The 24,962-nt window shown below is 46.7% G+C and overlaps 2 protein-coding genes and 1 non-coding gene across 3 annotated transcripts in view; 2 read left to right on the plus strand and 1 right to left on the minus strand.

Moving 5' to 3' along the window:
- Window positions 1-10,029: 10,029 nt before the first annotated feature.
- LOC115911091 lies at window positions 10,030-10,157 on the plus strand. Its single transcript, XR_004061238.1, has one exon. It is a non-coding gene; the product is annotated as a U6atac minor spliceosomal RNA (small nuclear RNA).
- A 1,338-nt stretch (window positions 10,158-11,495) lies between these two features.
- WDR5 (WD repeat domain 5) lies at window positions 11,496-23,096 on the minus strand. The gene is made up of 14 exons (XM_030961597.1): window positions 22,964-23,096; window positions 21,274-21,464; window positions 20,339-20,447; window positions 19,000-19,073; window positions 18,013-18,102; window positions 17,357-17,446; window positions 16,529-16,612; window positions 15,611-15,666; window positions 15,424-15,470; window positions 15,192-15,267; window positions 14,818-14,851; window positions 14,083-14,157; window positions 13,746-13,833; window positions 11,496-12,626 (listed from the first exon to the last, which is right to left on the minus strand). The coding sequence occupies exons 2-14, from the start codon at window positions 21,352-21,354 to the stop codon at window positions 12,526-12,528; spliced, it is 1,005 nt and encodes a 334-aa protein (XP_030817457.1). The 5' UTR covers window positions 21,355-21,464; window positions 22,964-23,096; the 3' UTR covers window positions 11,496-12,525.
- The window catches only part of BRD3 (bromodomain containing 3), a 43,986-nt gene continuing 41,899 nt past the window's right edge, over window positions 22,876-24,962 (plus strand). The window contains exon 1 of the mRNA XM_030961591.1: window positions 22,876-22,954. The gene's annotated coding sequence lies outside the window, so the exon portion shown is untranslated. The remainder of the gene's footprint in view (window positions 22,955-24,962) is intronic.

Here is a 24,962-nt window from a genome sequence, read left to right on the forward strand (position 1 = left end):
CTCCTTCAGGCACCATTCCATTCTTATTTCCATCTGCTTCCCATGCAGATTGTGTTATCCATGATACAGACTCACATGCAGGGAAACCACTGCGGGTCCTGCTCAGGAATCAGAGCATCAACAGTGGAGAAGGACACGATGGATCCTCCAGCCAGAACCCCTGAAAACAGCCCAGGCAGCTCCAAAACAGAACCTTTGAAAGCAGCTCCCAACCCAGAACCCCTGAAAACAGCTCCTAAAACAGAACCCTTGAAAACAGTTCCTAAAACAGAACTCTTAAAAACAGCCCAGGCACTTCCCAACCCAGAATCCCTGAAAACAGCCCAGGCAGCTCCAAAACCAGAACCCTTGAAAACAGCCCAGGCATTTTCCAAACCAGAACCTTTGAAAACAGCCTAGGCAGCTCCAAACCAGAACCCTTGAAAGCAGCTCCCAAAACCTGAACCCCTGAAAACAGCTCAAGCAGCTCCCAGTCCTTGCTTGGAAACCAGCAGCATCCAGCACCAGTTTGCCCTGGTGTGGGGATGGGATCCCACTGGGCAGCAGGTGTCCTGTCCAGCCCCAAGCTCTCCATCCCCTGGCCCCAGTGCCATCCCTCCCAGGCTCCTCTCCCTGCCTGAAGCCTCCTCCCCAATTATCCCGGCTGCTGTTTGTTCAGCCCGTGTGGATTTAGCTCTCCAGCCTCATGTGCACTGTGTGTATAGGGAAAGATAGATTGTCGCTGCTTTCCAGTATAAATCACATTCCTTACAACACTCCAAAGTAGCATTTTCAACCTCAGGGTGCTAATAGGATCCAGCAGGAGAAAGAAATGTCAGCTAAGTAGCAGGCGCTGTTTGGAGAGTGCAATGGAGCTGATCCACAGCCCCGGGGCAAAAGGAGCAATCCCAGGGCAAAGGTTAAAGAGTTCAGGAGCACTTCAGCCTACTTAATTGCAACAGGCCTCTTACACGGTGTAAGATGGATGGCTCGAGCCGGGCGAGGGGGGCAGAGCGGGGCCAGCAGCATCGCCCGCCCCGGGAGCGGCCGGCGCGGGGAGAGGAGCGGGATGGAGCCATGGAGGCACCGCGGCTGCTGCTCCTTGCATCTCCCCAAAATCCTGCTGGGTGGCAGAGCTGTGACAGCAAACCCTCCGGCCATCAGCTCCGCCCCATCCCCATCCTCGGGCCCTAAACTCTGCCCCATCCTGATCCTTGGGCCATGGACTCTGCCCTCTCCCCATCCTCGGGCCATCAGCTCTGCCCCATCCCAATTTTGGGGCCATTAGCTCTGCCCCATCCCCATCCTCTGCCCCATCCTGATCCTCGGGCTATAAACTGCCCCATCCCGATCCTGGGGCCCTAAACTCTGCCCCATCCCATTCTCAGGCCATAAACTCTGCCCCATCCTGATCCTTGGGCCATAAACTCTGCCCCATGCCCATCCTTGGGCCATCAGCTCTGCCCCATCCCCATCCTCTACCCCATGCCCATCCTCGGGCCATGAACTCTGCCCCATCCCCATCCTCAGGCCACAAACTCTTCCCCATTCCCATTCTTGGGCCACAAACTCTGCCCCATCCCGATCCTCTGCCCCATCCATATCCTTGGGCCATGAACTCTGCCCCATCCTGGTCCTGAGGCCCTAAACTCTGCCCCATCCCAATCCTGGGCCCCTAAACTCTGCCCCACTCCCATTCTTGGGCCACAAACTCTGCCCCATCCCGATCCTCCAGCCACCAGCTCTGCACCATCCCAGATCAATGGGAATTTATACTGGAGAGGGTTTTTGCAAAGAGCTCAGCACAGGCAGACAAATAACCAGTAGCCAGAATAACTCCAGCTGCCAAAGAAATGTTTCCTGCTCCCCTGAAAATTATAAGGAACGTTTTAAGGGAAAAAGAGGAGGAATTGGGTACTGTTGCTGCTCCTGTAGCTTTTCTTCTAGGATTTGTTTTCTGACTTCTTTTTATTTTGAATCTTCAGAATCTGAGCGTGTTTTGTATCAGTCCCAAGGTGTTTCTCTTGGTAAGGCGCCTCAGATAATATTTTTAGTAGAGTTTTGGCTTGTTTTCTGACACACATCTGAGAAATGTCATCAAAAGCTGATGTTTTGCATGGAAAAGGTCTTTTGCATTATTTTTTCTTTTTTTTCATCTGAAGAAAAAAATAGAATAAAACTATTTCTTCCCTTTCTCATCGGGAGGTTTATGCTGTTTCCCTGGTGATAAAGACAGGGGGCTGGCTCTCGAGACAGATGCGTTTAATAATTCCCAGCTCTGCCACAAACCCCCGCGATGACCTTGGAGATGCACGGGGTGGGAGTTTGCTCTTAAAGCTCCCGTTTGGCCTCTTCGGCTGGGGGAAAACGTTCTGAAAATTCTGCCCCGTTCTTTTCACCCCGTTCCCCGTCCCAGCGCCCACCCCTGGTGCTGGGGATGCTGCTGCTCCATCCATCCATCCATCCATCCCCGAGCCGGGATGCTGCTCCATCCATCCCCGCGCCGGGATGCGGAGCCGGGATGCGGAGCGAGGGTGGCGGATGCCCTCTCGTGGGAAGAGCGGGGTTCGGCCGCATCCCGATCCCCGCGGGGGCGTGGGGGAGACCCCCGACCCTGCGCTCCCCCTTCCCCAGGATGCTGCGGGTACCCCCAAAGCTCGGGGAGCATCCCCGTCCTCCCCGCGGGGGCATCAGCGACACCTTCCTAGGGCACAGCATTCAACACCTTTTATTGAGAGAGGTGTGGTGGTTGTGAAACATGCATGTATTTTATGATTAAATATTAAATATTAAAATGAATACTATATGTGTTGTGTTAGAAAGTAATGCTCTATTAATTTCTCTTAAGTAGTGTGCTAAAAATAGTTTTAGATGTCAAAAATTCGTATTTTATTATTGGCTTTTTGCAAATATTCCAATGAATATTATATGTGTTGTGTTAGAAAGTAATGCTGTATTAATTTCTCTTAAGTAGTGTGTTAAATATAATTTTAGATTATAAAAAATGTTGAAATAGAAACTGTGCTATGTAGGATACTTTTTTTAAAGAAAGGACTCGCACTGAGATAGCAGCCACAGGACACCTGAATCTTTCAGAGAAAGAGAATTTATTGCCCTCTTATCAGAAGAAACGAGCTTCTTCTCGCCTCGAAGGTGCTGTTAGGATTCAGAGGAAGAAGTTGACTCTGACCAGACAGAATCCTGTGTTTGAATGGAATTTATGCATCATGTATGAGATGTATGAACATGCAACAGGTTATTGTTCTTAAGGGTTAATCCTCTGTTAACATGGGTCCTTTTTCGGGCTTATTTTGCCCAGAAAAAGGTACCCAGATATCCATAACTCTTTGTTTCTATTGTCTCATATTGTCCTAATTCAAATTGTCCAAATTATTATTACTCTAATTGTATTACTATTTTTATAACCATTTTATTACTATTAAACTTTTAAAATTTTAAAAACAAGTGATTGGCGTTTTTCACAGTGGTGTTCACAGGAATCCCAGGACGAGAGAAGAGATGAGAATCTTGACTCCATGTTTCAGAAGGCTGATTTATTATTTTATTATATATATTATATTAAAAGAAAATGATATATTAAAACTATACTAAAGAATAGAAGAAAGGATTTAATCAGAAGGCTGGAAAAGGAAGGGAATGGAATGATAATAAAATCTTGTGACTGACCAGAGAGTCCGAGACATCCGGACTGTGATTGGGCATTAATTAGAAACAACCGCATGAGACCAATCACAGATGCACCTGTTGCATTCCACAGCAGCAGATAATCAATGTTTACATTTCGTTCCTGAGGCCTCTCAGCAGAAAAGATCCTAACGAAAGGATTTTTCGTAAAACATGTCCGTGACAGAGAGGGGACAGGAGGGTGGGCGTGCAGGAGCAGCGAGGGGGGCCCCCAGCTGCCAGCACCCACCCCAGGATCACGCCAAGGCTCAGGAGAGGAGCAGGGCAGCCAGGATGCAGGGCAGCAGGAGGGGCCCGGGCGGCGGCCGGGGGGCTCCGGGGGAGGCGTTGCACAGGTCGCTGTCGCAGCAGTGGATGCGCACCCCCGGCAGCTCCTGCTGCTGGCAGTGGCGGGAGGTGGCACAGCCGCTGGTCAGGAGGATGCCCAGGACCACTGCAAAGCAAGCACAGGGAGGGACATCAGGGGCAATGTCACTGCAGGGCATGAAAACACGCCACGGGAATTCGCTGCTCCTTCCAAGGTAAAAAAAACATGTCACAGACATCTTTTATGAAAAATCCTTTCCTTCGGATTTTTTCTCCTGAGAAGCTGAGAGGCCTCAGAAACGAAATGTAAACAGTGGTTATCTGCTGCTGTGGAATGCAACAGGTGCATCTTTGATTGGTCTCATGTGGTTGTTTTTAATTAATGGCCAATCACAGTCCAGCTGTCTTGGACTCTCTGGTCAGTTGCAAGATTTTATTATCATTCCTTCCTTTCCTTTTAAGCCTTCTGATGAAATCCTTTCTTCTTCTATTCTTCTAGTATAGTATTAATATATCATTTTCTTTTAATATAATATATATAATGAAATAATTAATCAACCTTCTGAAACATGGAGTCAAGATTCTCATCTCTTCTCTCGTCCTGTGAACACCACCACAAAAAGGGACCTTTATTTCCTGACTCCAACATTTATAGATTTCCCAAAGTGACAGTGGATTGGAGGGTGAAAGTGCCACCTCTCCAATGACACTGGACAAACCAACAGTCCATCAGATTTCTCTTCTTCCATAAAAGAATTCAAAACAATAAATTATTTACATGAAGCGTGTGAGAAAGTTTGTTACAAGAATGTGGACATCAGAAGCTGTGGTGGTGTTCGCAGGGGTCCCAGCACGAGGGAAGAGATGAGAATCTTGACTCCATGTTTCAGAAGGCTGATTTATTATTTTATGATATATATTATACTAAAAGAAAATTATATACTAAAACGATACTAAAATAATAGAAGAAAGGATTTCATCAGAAGGCTTGAAGGGAAAGCAATGGAATTATAATAAAATCTTGCGACTGACCAGAGAGTCCGAGACAGCTGGACTGTGATTGGCCATTAATTAAAAACAACCACATGAGACCAATCAAAGATGCACCTGTTGCATTCCACAGCAGCCGCAGATAATCATTGTTTGCCTTTTGTTCCTGAGGCCTCTCAGCTTCTTAGGAGAAAAATCCTAGCAAAAGGATTTTTCATAAAAGATGTCTGTGACAAGAAGGCTTCGAAAATTTAAAATTTCTAATTTTTAAAAAATCCGGGTGGCAGGGGAGGGGATGCTGTGCCAGCCAGCCTGGCACAGGGGACATGCCCTGCGAGGGTGGGTTTGGGGGTGATCAGCGGCTGGAGCAGCCCCCGGGGCAGACTCACCGCTCTCTGTTTTAATGCAGAACCGGTGCTTGAAGCCCTGGTGGGACTGGGAGCAGGTGATCACCTCAGGGTTGGAGCACCCCATGTCCACGTTTTTGGTGCCAACCACGATGTTGCAGCCATAACACTGGAGTCCAGACACTAAACAAGAACCAGAAGGAACACGGCTGGATTTTATTTTTTTTTTTTTTCCAGGGGGGAAAATGCTTCAGCTCATTCCGAGCTGCTCGCTACCGACGGCTTCGCAGCGCTCCCTGCCTTGCCAAGTCGCATTAAACCCGAGCCAGGAGCTGCCCGTCACTTGTTTACCCTGTGGGCCCGAAAATACAGATTCATCTCCCACTAGAGGTCAGTGCGAAATCAGAGATTAGCCGGAGATTTGAGCTGGGATCAAACTGTGGGAGCTCTGAAACGGGGGGTGGAAAGAGTAGGTGAAACCTCCCAACCACAGACACCGCCGAGTCAGGGCTCTGTCAGGCTCAGACACAGCTTTTCTTTTTTCCACCAAATTTCTCCAGTTTAGCTGTGCCTGCTAGTCCTCAGTTTAGCTGTGCTGCTAGAAACACTTTTGTTTTTCACCAGTTTCTCCAGTTTAGCTGTGCTGTAAAAGTTTTTTTTCACATTTCTCAGGCTGTGTGCTAGAAACAGCTTTTCTTTTTTCCACCAAATTTCTCCAGTTTAGCTGTGGCGCTAGTTTGGTTTTTTTCACCAAATTTCTCCAGTTTAGCTGTGCCTGCTAGAAACAGCTTTTCCTTTTTCCCCAAATTTCTCCAGTTTAGCTGTGCCTGCTAGAAACAGCTTTTCCCTTTTTTTCACCAAATTTCTCCAGTTTAGCTGTGCCTGCTTTGGAGGTGTTTGCTCCAGAGGGATGGGTTTATCAGCGTGGTTTGGTTTTCCCCTTGCACACAGCCCTGATGTTATCACAGGGTCCATCAGGAAGGCAAACCTGCTCGGAAACAGAAGGGAAATCCTCCTCCAGAGCCCCAGAGCCACCGCGGTGCCTGTGACCCCGGGCCAATGGCCTCAGTGTGTCCCCAGGGCTTTGCACACTCGCACTGGCGGCAGCTCAGCCCTTTCCTGCAGCCACTGTGTCTGAAAACTGCCACAATGGGAATTAAGACATTTCTCAGGTTCCTAAAAAAAACACAAAAACCACCACAAACTAAAAAGCCTTTAAAGGTTATTAATTTACACCATCCACCTCTGTTGTGGAGGTGAAGGCAACCTCTGTTGATTAATCAGGTTGCTGCTATTACATTTTCTTACCTCTGAATACTGACCCAGAGCCCTCCTGTGCTCCCACGGGGTTTTTGGGTTTTGGGGCTCAAAATCTGTTCCCACGGGGTTTTTGTGGGCTCAAAATCTGCTCCCACAGGTTTAGATCATCCTCACACAGCCAGGCACAGCAAGGGGAGTCCCTGGCCGGGCCAAACCAGGGAAGAGGAGCCCAGGGGATCCCAAATCCTGGCACACTGCCCTTTTGTACACAACACAGTGACACCACCTCCATCCTAAAACCACCAGCACGCAGCTGCACAGCTTGGGAGTGCCCCTAAATTCACCCCAAGGATAAATCCCACCTGGGCAGGTCGGGTTTAGGGAGGATGGAAAAGGGTAAATCCCACCTGGGCAGGTTGGGTTTAGGGAGGATGGAAAAGGGTAAATCCCACCTGGGCAGGTCGGGTTTAGGGAGGATGGAAAAGGGTAAATCCCACCTGGGCAGGTTGGGTTTAGGGAGGGTGGAAAAGGGTAAATCCCACCTGGGCAGGTCGGGTTTAGGGAGGGTGGAAAAGGGTAAATCCCACCTGGGCAGGTCGGGTTTAGGGAGGATACAAACCGTGACTCCAGGAGAGCAGCACTCACCCTCCGGCAGGACGAACACCACGGTCAGCAGAGACAGGATCCCGTGGGCACCTCCAGCCATGTGTCTGCAGAGCATGGGGGGCATCTCCGGGGGTCCCCCCGAGCTCACAGCGTGCACAGGGCTCTGGGGGAGCGGGCTGACACCTCCTCTCCTCCCGGCTCCTCACCTCAGCCCTCCCGGTCCTCGGTGCCGCCTCCTCACCTGCGAGCCCGAGGTGCTGTGGGTGCAGCAGGGATCTGCCCCGGCTGCCCAGCCAGCCCCTGGCACCCAGGCTCCTTCTGTCGATGGTTAATTTCTCCCTGTTCCTCTGGAGAAATTCCCTGATTCTTTCAGTCCGTGCACAGACCTGAGTGCGTATGTGCTACCCTCGGTTATTTCTGTCCTATTTCCTCTGTCCACGATCACTTCCCATTAATACCACCGTGCAGCAGCTCTTGGAGAGAAATTCTCCCTAATCAAGATTTAGTTTTAAATCCACTTCGAAATCCTCTAATTCAGTTGGATTAGGCGGAAGGGGTTTGGGGAGATGTATGGTTTTACTTTTTTTTTTTTCTTTTTTTTTTTTTTTGCCTGTCTCCTTCCTCTCTGGGCTGTCTCATCTTCATGAACGGACCCACCGGCTTTCTGTGACATATTGTGCTATTTAAAGAGGAAAGGAATAATTTTATTAAAGAGAAAGCAGTCTGAACTAATTTTAAATCCGAGACTTGAGATCCTCTAACAAAGCACAGCTCTGGGGATGGCCCTGGGGTTAAGGGGAAAACCTGACAGAGAGGGAAGAGGGTTTGAATGGAATATGTGTGTTAACACACAAGAAAATAGATGCCTAAAGCAGGGGGGGGTTAGAGCTGATCTTGGGGCTTGGATCAGCTCTGGAGGGAGCTGGGGCTGCCAGGAGCCTGGGGAGGGGACATGGGGACAGCAGAGGGAGGGACTGAGCAGCGATGGCTCTGCAGGGCCAGGGTCACACCCACATGGGACACCTCGGATGTCGCCAGCAGCAGGAGCAGGCCCCCAGCCCCCTGCTGGCCCCTCCAGAGCTGTCCCCACGAGCAAAGCCCCGGCTCTCAGCGGAGCTAATGGGACTTGGGGAGATAATGCTTACTAATAAGAGAGCGCGACCGAATGCACGGGATTAAAAAATTAAAATGACAAAATAAGCTGCTTATGTAGCTCATCCAGCAAGTGCCTGCTAGCAGCACCTGAAATCCCCCACCCTGGGCACCCCCAGCCCACCAGGCACCTCCTGTGCCAGCCAGGCAGGCTCAGACCTGATCTCCAGCAGCATCTTTAGCAGGGATGCTGATTTGTATTTCACCAGGAGGCAGCACAAACTGGCCCGAGGAGGGGCAACTACAGCTCAGGAGGGGCAGTTGGCACCTGGGAGAAGTGCCCAAGAAACGCAGCTCATGGATTTAAATCCCTTAAACCACCCAGGGTGTCTCGCTTGCCTCAAAACAATGCGATTGTAACAAATGTCTGACACTGTAAAGCCTGAGAGCCTGGGGAGAAGGGATAAAAGGCAGGAAATGGGATTGATTTAAACGCGTGCATAAATCAGAGCATTCAATAAGGAGGGGAAACTAACTTTTAATCCCCTAATAAACTCATCAGTTATCTGGAAGGGGCAGCCAGGAGCAGCCTGGGCTCTGTGGCAGAGATGCAGCATCCCTGAAGTGTCCAAGGCCAGGCTGGACAGGGCTTGGAGCAACCTGGGAGGGTGGAAGGTGTCCCTGCCCTTGTCAGGGGGTGGGAATGGGGTGAGCTGTAAGGTCCCTTCCACCCCGAGCCGTTCTGTGAGTCTGTGATGCAGCAGCTGTGCACAGCTGGCGGGGCTGTGCACACCCCTGGGCGCTGCACCTGGATCCGCAGCCTCATCCAGAAAAGCGGCTCCTCCGCTGGTCCTTCCCACCGGGAACCCCGCGGGAAGGTCCGGGAGAGTCGCGGGGGTCGGGGGATGGAGGCGGCATCGGTGGCACCTGCAGGGATGCTGGGAGAGTCATCCCGCTGGGAACCGCAGCTCCCCGGGCTGGTGATCATTTAGAGAAATGTTTGTCTGGTGTGATTCCCTTGGGATACCCAAGAGAAAGGCCTTAAAAAGGGGGGAAAACCCCACACAACCTTTTCCACTGCTCTCATATGTGTAACTTGTAACTCGTCATTAGCGCTGGCGCAACTCGGAGCGATTTACGAGCTCCGGGGCAGCGGGAACGCTTCGGGAATGGGCTCCCTCCTGCACCGCTGCTCCGGCTGCGGGAGATGCTCAAACCCGAGGGATACCCGGAGAGAATGCTGAAACTCGAGGGATACCTGGCGGGAAGGCTCAAACCCGCGGGATCCTCGGAGAGAAGGCTCAAACCCGAGGGATATCCGGCGGGAAAGCCCAAACCCCGCGCAGGTTACGCGGCAAAACGCAATCCCGCGGTGAGCGTATCCCCGCGGCGACTCCCCGCCGGGGACGGGACTCGAACCGGCGACTCCCGGGCGCGCCCGCCTCCATCAGCGAGGCCGAACCCCGCGCGTCACGGGGCAGGGGAAGAAGCTCCGCCTTCTGCGCGCTGATTGGCTGGATGTGATGAATATATTAAAAGGTAGCGGAAAACGTGCGTTTTAGCGATTTTACCGATATTTTTATGAGTTTTAGGGCAAATTTGGGACGAAGAGCAAAATATTTATTATGGGGATTAGAAAGACGTGTCAAATTGAGGGGAAAAAGCATAGAAAATTGGCTCACTCTATACTGTAGAGATGAATTGTGCTGGAGGTTTATATAGCATTTCATGGAGGGGCAAAACCGTGTTGTATGAAAGGAGAGAAGGTTAGCACTCCCCTTGATAAGGATGGAAGAGGCCCTAGTGGCCTGTACAACACACATACGGTTAAGGCACTGCCACCTACTTCGTGGCATCTAACCATGTTTTTTTCGATTTTTCCCCTCTTGTTTTCTTCCCGGGAGACCCAAAAGAAAGCTCGGCAGGCTCTTTTTTAGTCCCCCAGCTCGCCTTTTCCCTCAAAAGTCGCCGGTGCAGCAGAGATGAGCTCAGAGCAGTAACTCACCCTCCCTCAGCATGGTGTAACACACCCCAGCCATTCTCATAAAATAAAGTTACACCTCCCCTGCTCCAGCCAGCACACAATCCTCATTTCCAGAGCTGTGCTCGAGCTAATCCTGGCCCTCCAACCACCACAGCCATGCCAGGCTGCACAGAATTAGAGGTAAGTAGAGCTCATGCCAACGGGCCCCAGCGTTAATCCCAGGTGGGATATTAAAGATTTAAACACAACCTTTATGAAGAGCAGCTTTACAGCAGATCCTTTACATTAGGGGCTTTTCTAGCCCTGTTCATGAGATTTCAGCAGAAAATTCATCTCCCTCCTCCCCAGCTCTGTGTGGCAGCACAGCTGGGCAAGCAAAGCCGCTCACACACAGGGACATGAGAAGCATCATGCCAGGAAATATTTCTGAATCAACACTAAAATGCTTTGCTGGAGTTAAATTCCACCTCCTCCATGCTGTAAAGCAGCACAGCCACATCTTGCATTGAAGAGTTGCACTGGCATTCAAGAATAAGGCTGAAAAAAATCATGAGTTGATCATTTTAGCAGTGACACCAAGTCTAGACACAGTGTCCCTTCCTGGGGGTAATGAAAAACCTCCAAAGGCAGGGATATTATTAATAGCCATTTCAGCAGCTCAACATGAACTCTATTTTTATATTTTAAAAAGAAAACCTATGCCTCATGTCTTGCAGCTCTTTTTCTCCAAGGGTTTCAAAGGCAGCCTCAGAGCAGCACTCCAGAGGTTTGGGCTGTAAATTGATTTTCTGTTATTACCAAGCACATAAGGTAAATCCCAAAAAAATGAGATTTTGCTTCACCAGGAGCAAAACATCCCTTTGCAGCAGAACCCTTTGGGTGCAGTAAAACTTGTGGATCCCTGCATTTCTTATCCAGCACAAGGTAAATCCTGGATCCCAGCAAGGAGAGGGCAGCAGGAATCCTTTCCTTTGGCTCAAGCTTTCTGGGAGGGGTTGTAGCAATGTTCTCTCCGCTGAGGACACCTTCAGCTCAATCCTTTTCCCTTCATTAAATCAATTTCGACTTGGGTTTGTTCCTCTTTTTCTCTCCACACTGCTGCTCCTCATCCTCCCTCACTGGAGTTTCTATACAGAAAACATCTCCCCTTAAAAATGTATTTTAAGAGAAGCTCCTTTGGGCACAGACACTTCACATGAGCACACTCTTAACCACAAACATACACATAAAATCCCACCTTTTTATTATGGCACATGGTATTTTTTCTGGATGTGTAAATACCACATGGATATGACAAAAAGGGAAAGAAATACCAATGCTGAGATAGATACAGAGTCATGCCATTTGCAATACAGCTTCATACCATGGATTGCCAAGATACAAAAAGTCTGGGTTTGTTTCTTTTTACATTGAAATAACTTTACAGTGTTCTGTGAGTTGGCTTTAGAACCAGAAGAGGAAAAATAAAATAAAAAAAATAATTAAAATATGCTGAGAACAACTACAAGCAGGATTCATTTTAATGGTTAACAGAAGAACTGTAACTTTGCTCTAGAACAGCATCTATTAAACACACATAACAAGAGGTAAGCAACTATACAGAAGGTAAGAGATTCCACCACAGGAGTCAAGTCAGGGGCAGGAAGAGGGAAATCTGGAACTGCATGGTTTTATTTGGTCACAAAGTTTGAGCTGAGTGTTTTAAAATGAAGCACCCTTAAAAATGCAGTACTCCTATTTAAAACAATACAGAAATTTCCCAAGAGACTAGAAACTACATTCTGGAAAAAAAAAATTTAAAAAATTAAAAAAAAAAAAAAAAAGTAGACATATTAAAAAAAATTCCACACATCTCTAGGCCTGTGACTTAACTTACTGGTACAAAGTAGACTGGCAGCTCTTCTTTAAGCAGCAACAGTGCCCAGAAGCAATGCCATCAGAAAATACAGTATCTTTGGGGTGTCCAAGACTTCTGACCCGACATCAGAATCATCCATTTGTCTGCCAAAACATCAGGCAAGAAAAGGAGACACTGCATCTTTTTTTTCCTTTTTTTTTTTTTTCCACCACGTTGCCCAGCTCTAGCAGAGCTAAGATGTTTTCTTTGGGCCAAGACTAACAGAAACCACTTTTATCAAATATTCTTCAGGTTTCCTGCCAAACTGGATTTATGGGTGTTTTTATTTTTTAATAATTTTTTTAAAAACATGTTTGATTTTTTTTTTCCTGACAGTCTCTAAAGCAATCCTGGAACATTTAACAGTCACTCTTCCACAGTTTAATTGTTTTGTCGTTTTCTAGCGCCGCTGATGCGATGATGTTTTCTGTTGGGTGACAAGCTGTGGAGATGACAACATCTGAGCAAAAAGAAAAGACAGAAAAATGCAATTATTTCAATCTGATTCAGAGCAGGCATTTCTGAAAATTAACAACTGTGTTTTATGAAGCCAAGTTATTATTTCCTTGTAGCAGAATTAAATGTGTAATTTGTAAATATTGTAAATTACTGTTGCTCCTCTGTGAAAGGAAATACAAGCAGAAAAGAATTGAGGGCAGTAGGAAAGTGAGTGACAGGTTTCAAAAGGTGAGAACTCTCTAGATTCCAGTTCTTACTTCTATCAGATCATGTCAGACACAGGTAAATAAAAACCCAGCCCAGTTTTTTTCAGGAGGGTATTTCCAACATCCCGGGCAGTTCTTAGGTAACATTTCATCTCCAGAGCCTGAAAATGAAAATCTGCTGCCACTGCCTTCCTTACACTCCAAATCACTGGGATCCAGCCCAAAATCCACTGGGATCCAGCCCAAAATATCACTGGGATCCAGCCCCCCAAAATATCACTGGGATCCAGCCCCCCAAAAAATCACTGGGATCCAGCCCCAAAACACGGATCAACCCAACTCCAGCTCCCCTAGATCCAGCCCACATCACTGGGATCCAGCTTCAAAATCCACTGGGATCCAGCTCCAAAATCCACTGGGATCCAGCCCCAAAAAATCACTGGGATCCAGCCCCAAAAGGACTGAGCATGCTGAGATTTCACATAAACTCTGCTCTTTTACAGGACTCAGACTGAGGTAGCCAGCAGGTGACAGCTCGTGGTTCAAGACCAGGCACATGCACAGACATTTCCAGCCCACATCAATCCTCATCCTTGGGAGCTGCAGCTCTGGGAGGTGACCATTCACAGTCATTAATTTATGAGACATTTAAATATCTTGACCAGTTCTGTGCTCAAGCAAATCTCCTTTGCAAGACGATGTCAAAGTTCTTCACAGGTGAAGAATAAAACATTTTCAATGCCCACAAAAATCCTTCATAAAAAGGAGCAAAATCCCAGGGTTCAATTAAGCTTCAGCCAGTCAAGAATTTACGGGTCTGAGAGTAAAAATTGATATAAGATAGAAAATGCTCAGGCTAAGCATTGATGATATGAGGGATATTTTATCAATAAAACCAGAATCCTCTCCCTCACCTGTGTGTCCTTGTAGTTTCTGTACAATCTCTTTTGTCTGAAGGTTCCAGATATAAACCAGGTTGTCTTCTGAACCAGACACAATCCACTGGAGGGACAGAGAGAAAACAAAGTTACCTGAATTTTTCTGATCCATATCCAAGTGTTATTTCTCAGTAAACATTTCATTGTTGTCATGTGAAAGGGAGAAGGAGGAAAACCTGACAGTGAGCCCACCTAGAGACACAGAAAGCAGCACCCACCAAAGGAGGTTTTCAGCCCCAAAATCCTCTTTTCTCTACAAAGAAGAGCAGTAAGAACTGCACATAGGTAACAAAAAAATAATCAGAACACCAACCTTTCCACCAGTGACAGAGAAATTGGCAAATATGCAGTACTTCTCATTTTTGTGTCCTGTGTAGGTCTTCAGGCACTGGAAGGGAAGAGCCACAGGACATTAATGCAGCTGGGAGAGTTTTCTCAGTCATGGATAAACTCTCTAGGAAAAAAAGACTAAACACATCAGCCTGTGATCCTCACCCTGCCAAAAAGGGTGATCTAGAGGATGCAGAGTGCAGCTCTGCTCTAAAACCCAAAACAAAGCCCTAAATTTGTCCCATTACAACAGTGAAAGAGATCAAAGGCAATTTATTGTTCATGAAGAGAAACATGCAGAAATATTGCTGTACTTAATGTCTCAGGGCTATGCAGAAGGCAAGTATTTTATTTTTTTTTCTCTTCAAAGACATTTTTAGTCAGAATCACAGAACAGTTTGAGTTTGAAGGGACCTTTAAAGGTCTGACATGAGCAGGGACACCTTCCACTATCCCAGGGTGCTCCAAGCCCCTCCAACCTGGCCTTGAACATTTCCAGGGATCCAGGGGCAGCCTCAGCTTCCAGGGCCTCCCCACCCTCACAGGAAACTTTCTAACCTGAATCCTCTTTTAGTTTAAAACCATTACCCCTTGTCCTGTTGCAACAGGCTCTGCTAAAAGTTCATCCTCTCCACTAAAGAGGTACTGTTTAAAAATCACATGTAAAATCCAATTTTCCTAAAAGTTTAGTTAAGTCTACATAAATAGAAAGAATTACCTTTCCTTTGCTGTAGTCCCAAAGTTTAAGAGTGCTGGAAAACAAAAACAAATATTTTAGTTCTTGTGTTTTGTTTGTTTTGTTTTGTTTTTTTTTTTTTTAATCTGAAAAGTTCCTAGCAGCTGAACAATGTTTCTCCATACCAGAGCTCCAAAAGTCTACATGGATCATTTTAGCCTGGCTTTGGAATGCAGGTTAAGTTAACCCCAAAATATCATTTTTACTGCCATGCCATTCATATTCTCCTCCACAGAAAACACTATATATGAATCATGTATTGTCATTACTACAGCAGCCAAAAAGCAAATTAAAGCATGATTTGATACTCCAAATTTCAAATCTGTGTGTTGTTCTCCTTTTTTTTTAATACTTACTTGTCCAAAGTTGCAGCTAATATGTATTTGCCATTTGGTGAGAATTTCACAAAAGACACAGGAGGGTTATCATCATCTACAGCAAAATGAAAAGCAGTGTTACAAAGTGCACAGCTGTGTTGTCTCACTGACAGAGGGTTTCTTTTGACATTCATTTGTTTTTAATAGTTTTACTAAAACACAGAAAATCTGTGTGAAAAATAAAGCCCAGACAAGAAATATTTCTACTCACCAATCAGTGTTTTCAAGCACTGGCCTGATGCTGTATCCCAGATACGACTGTTAAAAACACACACACAAAAAAATTATTATTGGGCTTGAAGTCTTTTATTACAATTTTAACATTACAAATACAAGGTTTTGGTTTTTGAAGTATTTTTAAAATGCAAAAGGTTCAAAGAGTGATGCAGACAACTTACCAGAGTCCATCATAGCTACTTGACACTATCAGGGATCCATCACGATTAAAATGCACCTGTAATATTATAATTACTAATTATTAAAACTAATAACTAAGAACTAATAACTTTTATTAATAACTAATAACTTTTAAAAACTAACAACTTTATGTTCATAAAGATCAAATGTTTAAGCTCTTTATTTTGCATTTCTGACATGGAATACATCAGCAGAGTAAAATATGCAGATAGAACCTGATTATTTCAAGGGTATGGAGTAGAACCTCTTATGTAGCCACTCATATGTTTTAAGGTGAATTTTCTGCTATTTATATATAAAGAACAATTCTTTAGAATTATTACTGTTAAAAGACATTTGTAAGTGTGAAGTATCTTTTACATATGGCAGAAAAACCATGTTAGAACAGCCACAGTTCAACATATCTGAGGCTCAGATTTTTTCAGTATTTTTCATTTCAAAAACATTAAGAGTTGAACATCTTCTGGTTTTCCTTAATTCCAATGGATATTGCTGTATTCCAAGCTCATTTCTCCTATGAGATGACTGAGATTTAAAACAGGAGTGTTCTGAGGAACACCTTCAGTAATGACTTGGAACAACATAAAAGCAAGAGCAATACAGATTGTTCTCTGTGCATCAAGTGCCACAAATCAGTGTTCCAGAATGACACTCAAGCATGCCTGGCACACCCTGCACTATCCACATCTACAGCCAGGACCAAAATCCACACTGATCTTAGAGAAAACACCACTCATTTCATTCCCATGAGCAATGGCCTCTGGCAACAACCACAGCCCAGCCTGGATGCTGTATGAGGGCTTGGTGACAGCACAAACTCATCCCTCCACAGGGTAGGAGAGGAGCTCTGCTAACAAAACAAGCATTTTTGTGATTTTCACTGATCAGGAGGGACTTACAGCTGAAACTGGGTCAGAGTGAGCAGGCAACGTCTTGAGGCACTTCCCTGTTTTCACATCCCATATCCTCACGCTTTCATCAAACTGGAGAGGCAAGAGAGGCACCAGGGGGTTTAGTCAAGCACCTGACTGAGGCACTCAGGTACAGCATCAATCTCAACCCAGCTGTGTCAGAAAGCCCAGGACACAACCAAGAGTCTGGGAACACCTCCTGAATTCCTTGTGTCCATGTCCCCGCAGGGGAATGGACCACGTGGATGTTCACCATTACAGATTCCAGCATTAAATCACATTTACATTCCCATTCCACTCCTATCCATGCAGGACACTGAGGATGGATTAAGGGCTTTTCCCCAAGCAAACACAGCAGGGGCAATGCACAGCTCACCTGACCACAAGCTGTGTTTGTAAAGGAAAACACAATTAAAATAGGCTGTGTGATTCATATTCTTTTATTTAATATTGTTTTCAAACCATGATCTGACCCAATCTGCAGAGGGAGAGGTGATTAGAAGTCATCCTTTAGGTAAGTCAGAATCCAGGTGATTAGAAACCATAAGTTGTACTATAAATTCTGTATTCACTAATTATAAATTGTACTACATCAATCCTGCCTGCAGAAATCCTGTGCCATTCTAATCATAAATTAGTGTGCTACACTAATCATAATAATCTGTTAAGAAAATAAAGCTGTAATTGTAACTATGATTTAATACCATAATCATTCTGCCAAGGATCCCTAAAGAACCTGTCTGTCCCTTTAGTGACAAGTGACAGAGTGTGCAGTACTTGCTTCCCACAAAGGAAAAAAAATTAAAAACCACTCACTGAGCCAGAAACGATGAGGTTTGACTGAGGGTTGAAATTGCAGCAGAAAACGTAGTTACTGTGCCCTTTCAATGTCTTTAAGCACTTACCCTGAAATAAAATTCAGCAGAGTTAAATACACAGCATCACCCAGCACCATAAAAGCCCCCAGAGAGAGCACATTAAGGTTAATCACCGTGCAGCACAGAAAGAAACATCTCTAACCCCAGATTTAGATGGGCAGAGGGCCAGCTGCAACAAAACAGGAAAGAAAAAAATATAAAACAATCATAATGACTGCAGATGAGGTGCAAACTCTTTATGCAGCGCAGGAGGATCCAAACCATTTAATATTCCTAATCAAAACCCAACCAAACTATCCAGTTCTCTGTGTCACGAGAGAATGGGGGGAAAAAGCAGAAATAAGAAGTTACAAAAAGGTTTCATCTGAGAGGCTTTTTACTGTGGTTCTGTCTCCATCATCGGGTTTTAGTGCTCTCTCAGAACATAACAGGCTCCTCGTGGTATCCACAAGCATCCCACTCTTTCCAAGAGCAGACAGCACAATTCATTCATCCTCACAGCCCATCCACCAGCTTGTTACAAGCAGGAACACAAGTGAAGAAGCCAATGGTGGAGAAAAATGAAGGTAAATAAATAATAATTCCTGCCCTTACCGAGCTTACATCCCATATTTTGAGAGTTTTGTCATCAGAGGCAGAGACAAGGAGGTTGGAATCTGATGACCAAGCAACATCAGAGATCCCCTAAAACAAAGGAAAACAATTCTCTTCTCAGCTCTGTTTGTTCAGCCACACAGAAAAGTGAAAAACACAAGACTGCAGATTACATTCCCAACTGAAGCTTGAATGAAAATTCAGCCCTGAGAGTCAGGAATTCAGTGATTTTGCTGGGCTAAGAGCTCCTCTGGCAGAATTTTAAGCTGAGCCACATACTCTGAGAACATCAGCAGCTTGTTCACACAGTTCTTACTGTGGCCACCAAAACCCTTTGTTGGAATTCCTAAATAGAATGCTCATAAATTAATCTGAGTAAATGGCTTTTCTTCATGACAAATGGCTGCTGTTTACAGTCCAAGTCCCCAGAGGCTGGAGAAGATTCCAGTAGTTTTTCTTTTAATAAATCTTCATTTTTGCTCATGAAACTTCAGCATGTAAAAACTTAAAAAAAAAAAAAAGGAAAACCAAAGAGCTTGGAAGTTTTGTGTTTTCTTAAGAACTATGCAGAGTGAGTAAGTGTTGCGTTTATGTAGCAAACCCACAAGAAAAATTCAATTTCCTTAAAAGGCAAGTGTTTTGTTCCTTATACAAAGGAAAGATGGAACAGGACACAGTGTCAGAATTCACAGGGATTTTCACCCAGGAATGCTCTGCCCCGTGTCTGAGGTGGCTTCTCCTGCAATTCAGGGGACACAAGAAGCAGGGTGGGCACTGGGAGTGCAGCCTGCACTCCATCCATATTCCCAGCCTGCCCCAATATTAATCCAGCAATTCCAGGACTATATAAACAAAAAACTACAAAGTAAGACTGAAGAATAAACCTTCTTCACAGGTAGAACTAACCAAGAATGGAAATTTGTGAATGAGGAAAAGTAAGCAAAATTCTTCCCAGGTAAATTCCCACAGTAATCACCTGATACTTACCAGCTTATGACCAGATATTGTTTTTTCAAACTTGCCATCATATGCTCCCCAAATTTTAATGAGTTTGTCAGCAGCTGGAAAAGAATGTGCCAGTTCAGAGGTTAATTAACAGCACTAGCAGAGCTGTCCCTCCCAGGTGAAAGGAAATAAGTTAATTCTGTCTCTGGGCAGTTCTCCCTCCCCAGGCAGACCTCAGGGAAGAAGGTGATTTTGAGTTGGTGAAGAACAGCTTCCTACACTGCACTCTGCAGCAGCTGAGGTTACATAAGCTGCCTGGAATGCAGAAACACTCCAGCAGCTTTAGTTTCTCTCCTGACAACTTGGGTTTCTACTTTTGTTTTAGATTGCCAGTGGTAAAAGTAGTGCTGGTTCACGGGAATGCTTGAAAGGCTTTTGCCCCAAAAAGAACAATAATTACACCACAAGCTGGACTGAATGGATGCCTGCAGAAACCCAAACATATTATCCATGGTAACTTGCAAAGCAAGCCAGAGAAAAAAGTTGCTATTTGCCAGATATAGAGTTTGGAAAACATTTTCAGGGGAAAGGGGAGGGGGACTCTGATGGGGACACTGTAAGAATGATTTATATGGCACAGTGCACTGGTTTTATTGAGGTTGTTTGCAGTTAAGTCAAAGCCCCAAGCCATTCCCATGTCTGGAAGATGTTGCAGTGACCCTCACTGTCATATTCAACATTTCCAACTGCCCTTTCCTTACACATGGATTCTCTCTGGATCACTGACAGTCACAGAAGCAGATTTTCAGGGCAAAGCTGTCAAGCAGTGCTGAACACCAAAGAAACCCTCAGGAAATACCAAAGCTGACAGAAAGGAGACTTGTTCTATCACTTAAGAGAGCAAGCACTGAAACACTATTTATAACAACCTTCTGCACTTCACTGGGGCAATCAGAGCTCTGACTGCCAAGCACCACAGGCACACAGGACAGAGCATGTGCATCCAACTCTGCACCTTCCTTATTTCCCACAGGGAAGTTTTGCCTGCAGATATTGTGCACAAAGTTTAATTTAAATGTTTACTTCTAGTGATACAGAAAAGCACAAGGGTTTCCTCTGCACAGGAGAGAATCCTGTGCTGGTTTTTGCCCATTTGCTCAGTCAGGAAAGCTGAGCAGGTGAGGGCTCTCCTGGCAATGCAAGGACCCAGTGCTCAAAGTAACAGAACTACAAGCAAATTATCTCACAGAATACTAACTTTGGTATTACTCTTTTAAGAAAAACCATGTCATGACATGGCATGCCTGATGGAGGCTCAGACAAGCCCTTCTTCAAGGCCCACTTTTGTGTTTGAAATGAGACAAAAGCAAGCAATACTTACAGGAGCTGGCAAGCCACTCTCCATTAGGACTAAACTTGACTGATGACACTGCCTTTGTGTGTCCTGCTAACGTGAACTTGAGAGCATAGTTTGGCTTTACTGGGGCAGGCTGTAAGAGAAATATGCACGAATGAGTTAAGTTCCAAATTGAGTATCTCAGTGGCCAGCTCTGATCAGCACAGGGGAATGGACCATGTGGATGCTCACCACAACAGATTCCAGCATTAAATCACATTTACATTCCCATTCCCCTCCAAATTCAGAAAAAATCAAACACCCTTTCAGTCTGGGGCCTCACTGTTCCAAGCACAACACCAAGTCACCCCTGAAGTAAATTCCATCCAAGCCAGCAACAAACGAGTGAGGATAATCCAACAGCCCAACCACAAAGTGCCTGGCACTTCCAAGTGACACTCTTGATATTGATCTGTGCAGTGCTTCCAAATGTTTGCATCTTCACTCTGATCATGAATTAAACCACAGGCTGATTCCTCCATGCCCCTAAAATCCCACTTTTACCTTTTGAAAAGGCTTCATGGTTAGACAATAACATCTCCTTTGAGCACCTCCAGGCTTCAATGAACCTGAGTAACTGTTTCCCCACTGCACAACTAGAGATTCACCAATTCTCCAGGCACCTCCAGGCATCCCAAGGGTACAAACAAACAGCCTTTGTCATGATCAAAATGACAAGAAGTATTTCACTAGTAAGAACTTCCCCAAAACTAATAAAAGAACACTTAGCACTACAGCAGATCTGCACTCCATCCACTTTTCCCATAAAATCCTCAGCATGAGGCAACAGCAGAAGCAGCCACAGGGAAAAGATCTTAATTTACAGGAGAATTCAAATCCCTGATTCTGGTCAGGCTGCTGAGTGTTCAGGTAATTCCAGGTGTTTTGTACAGGGATATTTTTTGGGGCCCCACACACACCTTGCTCTGATTGGTCGAGGAGGAAGGAGTAGATTGTGTTTTGGTGGATTCTGCATCTGGCTTCTTTTCTTCTGTTGCCATGGTTCTGGAGCTGGCAAATGAGACTTATGGGTGCTTGAAGGGGAGAATGAATGTGCTGCTTCAAAAGGCAGCTCTTGCCACTGAGAGGAGAACCACGCTGAAAGGAAAACCTGGAAGAAAAACAAAATATTCTCATTAGCTGTCAAAAAGATTCTCAGCATGCACAAGAGTGAGATTGGTCAAAGTGCAGGTTGCCAGAAACCAGTATGAAAACCCCTATTTATTATCTGTTGAGCAACACAGCAGTATTTTAGGCCTTCAGACCTACTTATGTGCAAGACCAAGAACTCAAGCCACAGCCTTTGATCACTCCTTTGGAAAGCTTTTTCTAAACACAAGTACAGCACAATAGCTTTGAGGTGTGGCAGGGTTTTCACATCACAGACCCCAAAGCACTTGTACCAAGTACTCAGCACAGGGTAAATACAGTAGTTTGTATGGAAGATGGAAGGGACAGTCCAAGGCCTTGCTATTTTAATTTATTAAAGTAGAGAATATGAGATGATAATGAACACAAAAAATAACTGCCATTTGCAAGACCTGACTAGATTCCTTTCACCTCAGAATGTGAATATTTTGGTGTCATATTTCCCCGCTGAAAGGTCCGAGCACCAAACCACCCCGTTCTCCACCCGAGACTCCCCCCTGACTGGCAGCAGCCTTGGATCAGCCTCTCCACACTCGCTTTCTGTAACAAGACCTGATGGAGTGCAGTGCCAGGATTCCGTAATCGGGGCTGATGCTGCAGAGGGAACAAACCTCCACTGCAGCTCAGCCACATTTCAGCTCGGGAACAGAATCACCCCCGGCTCACACTGTCAGGATTTGCCTGCTAAGTGCATTTGCCACCTCGCAGCTCCTTTTGCTGCTGGCAGCACATTGGGGAACGAGAGCGTTTGCTCCCAGGATCCACTGGCATTCCAAGCATCTCCTTCCCGAGATAACCAGTTGCCTGCCGGCTGTGCTGGGTGTGGGGAGATCCCAGAATCCCAGAATGAGCCGGGCTGGAAGGGAGCACAGCAGGCTCATCCCAGAGCACATGGCACAGCTCTGCATCCTGACCAGCTCCGCTCAGGGACACTCCCCGGCCAATCTGAGGGCCACGAGAACAAATTCAACTTTCCCAACGCAGATCCCCATTCCTTTTCATCTGGAACTCATCTCGCAACTCAGCAGCTGCCAAACCCAAACCACCGCAGCATCGCTGCCGGGCCCGCCTGGGCTCCATGCCCGGGGGGCGCATCCCCTCCCGCGGTACCGATAACACCTCCCCGAGCCCCCCCAGCCCCGAGCGGCCCTTCCCTCGCTCTGGAATGCTCGGGAATGTGGGGGAGCTCCCCGAAAATGTGGGGAGGGGGTGAGGGGAAGGTGAGGGTGGGGGGGTGGGGGGGGCCGGGCAGGGCGCGCGGAGGGGGCCGGGGTGGGGGCGGGGGGAAGCGGGCGGGCTCCGCGCGCGCTGCCTGAGGGGAGGCGGCGGCGGCGGCGCGCGCGGGCAACGGCGGAGCGGGAGGAGAGCCCCGGGCGGTGCGGGAGACGAGGAGGAGCAGACGGGAGAGGAAAGGAGAGGAGCCGCCGCCGCCTCGCCCCTCTGGTTCTTTCGGTGACTTACCGGGGGATGGGGATGGGGAAAAGGGGGGCGGCCGCCGCCTCCTCCGCGGCGAGGGAGGAGCGCGGCCGCGGGAGGGGAGGGGGGGACGCGGCAGCGGCGGCGGCGGGTCCGGGTCCGCCAGGCGGGGAATGGGGCCCGGCGCCTGCGCGGAGCGGGCCGGAGGCCGCACAATGCCGCTCTCTCCCGGGAGCGCTACGGCGCGGCCCGAGAGCCAAAAGAGCGGCGCGAGTGCGCGCACGGGCGGAGCCCATCCCCGTGGCGTCGTGCCCGCCCCTTCCCTCCCCTCCTTCTTTTCCCTCCCTTTGCTCTTTTCTCTCTTTTCCCTCCTCTCGTTGCTTTCTCGCCTTCCCTCCCGGCGCCCGCTGCCGTTCCCCGCTCGCTGAGGGGAGCGCCCTGCCCGTGCGGGCCGCATCCTTGCCGGTGTGGCATTCCCGTGTGGGGATGTCCCGTACACACCGGGATCGGCGGCCACGGCGCTGCTCCCGCCGCCCCGGGGCCGTTGAGCTCGGCTGGAGGGGGTTAGGTGTCGTTGGGGTGCGACCGCAGCCGGCCCCGTTGGATGTACAGCGATAAAAGGGGCTGTGAGAAGGGCAGGCCCATTCACACGGCAGTAATGGCTATAATAATGGCTCTATAATGGCTGTAACATCCATAATTATGTCTGTAAAGTGGGGGTCTTGTCCCCCGGCAGGGAGTGGGAAGTCATCCTCACTACGCCACTGGAGGGTCAGGCTGGACATCAGTGGGAATTTCTTTATGGAAAGTGGTGTTAAACATTGGATCAGAGGGAAACATTAAACATTGGAGCTGCCCAGGGTGGTGGCAGAGTCCCCATCCCCAGGGGTGTCCAAGGAGTGACTGGACGTGGCACTCATTGCCATGATTTAATTGACAAAGTGATGATCAGTCAAAGGTTGGACTCGATCACCCTGGAGGTCTTTCCCAACACAAGTGATTTTGTGACTCTAAATGCTGATGTTAAATTTATTAATTGACAAAAGTGATTTAATTGACACAGTGATGATGAATCAAAGGTTGGACTCAACCATCCCAGAAGTCGTTCCCAACCCAAGTGATTCTGTGACTCTAAATGCTGATGTTTGAGCCATTTTAACACCGAGAGGGTATCTGAGGCAAGGTGGTTTCCTCAGCGTATCGTCACACAAAAAGCCCTGACTCAGAAAAGTGTTTCATTCATTAAGGCCAAACAGCCCAGTTGCAGTTAAAACATGTGTTTAAGCACTTCTCTGGAGAGCAGCGGGTTATTTCTGAACCCACACGTTGCAGTCTGCTTTCACTTAAGAGGGGAAGCAAAGGAGACGTGTGTCATTCACTGGCCCTTTAACACAGGAAGAGTTTTGGCTTCCAAAAATTCTAGTGGCAGTTGAGAAAGGAAAAGATGAAAAAACAAACCGTGGTGTAGTGAAGCCAAGGCCCTTCTCCTTCAGCCTGGAATCCTGCAGCAGAAATGTGGAGAATTAGCCCTGCCCTCTAAACTCAGGGAGGTAAAACACAGAAGAGCTGCACAGTCCCCTGAACAATATTAGGGAACAAATCCAGTTAAATCCCTGGTGCTGATTCTTCCAGATGGTTTTGGCTTAATGTTTTCAGTCTTTTAAACAATATGAAATAAAATGGGAGAATGCAAATCAGCAATATAATGCTATTTATAGAACTTCCTTGCGGCAGGGTGTTTTTTGTTTCTTTCATGTTGGAGATAAGTTTGTATTTTGCCTCTCTGTATCTGCTTTGGGAATTTTTGCCTGATATTTTTCTATATATGTAGAAAATACATATAAATATGTTTATATATGTGTAGAAAACACATACATGTGCATATATAAAAATCCTTATCTGCTGTGAATAATACCTCTCTGGAACCTGAAAAATGTAGCCTTGACTACAAATTAAGTGTAATTCTAAACAACCCCTTAGCCTCTAAGTGTCCTGGATGTTTTTTTTAAACTAGTTTAAAGTATGATAAACTCCCTTTGGCTAA

Source organism: Camarhynchus parvulus, chromosome 17 (assembly GCF_901933205.1).
Source record: "Camarhynchus parvulus chromosome 17, STF_HiC, whole genome shotgun sequence".
NCBI lineage: Eukaryota > Metazoa > Chordata > Aves > Passeriformes > Thraupidae > Camarhynchus > Camarhynchus parvulus.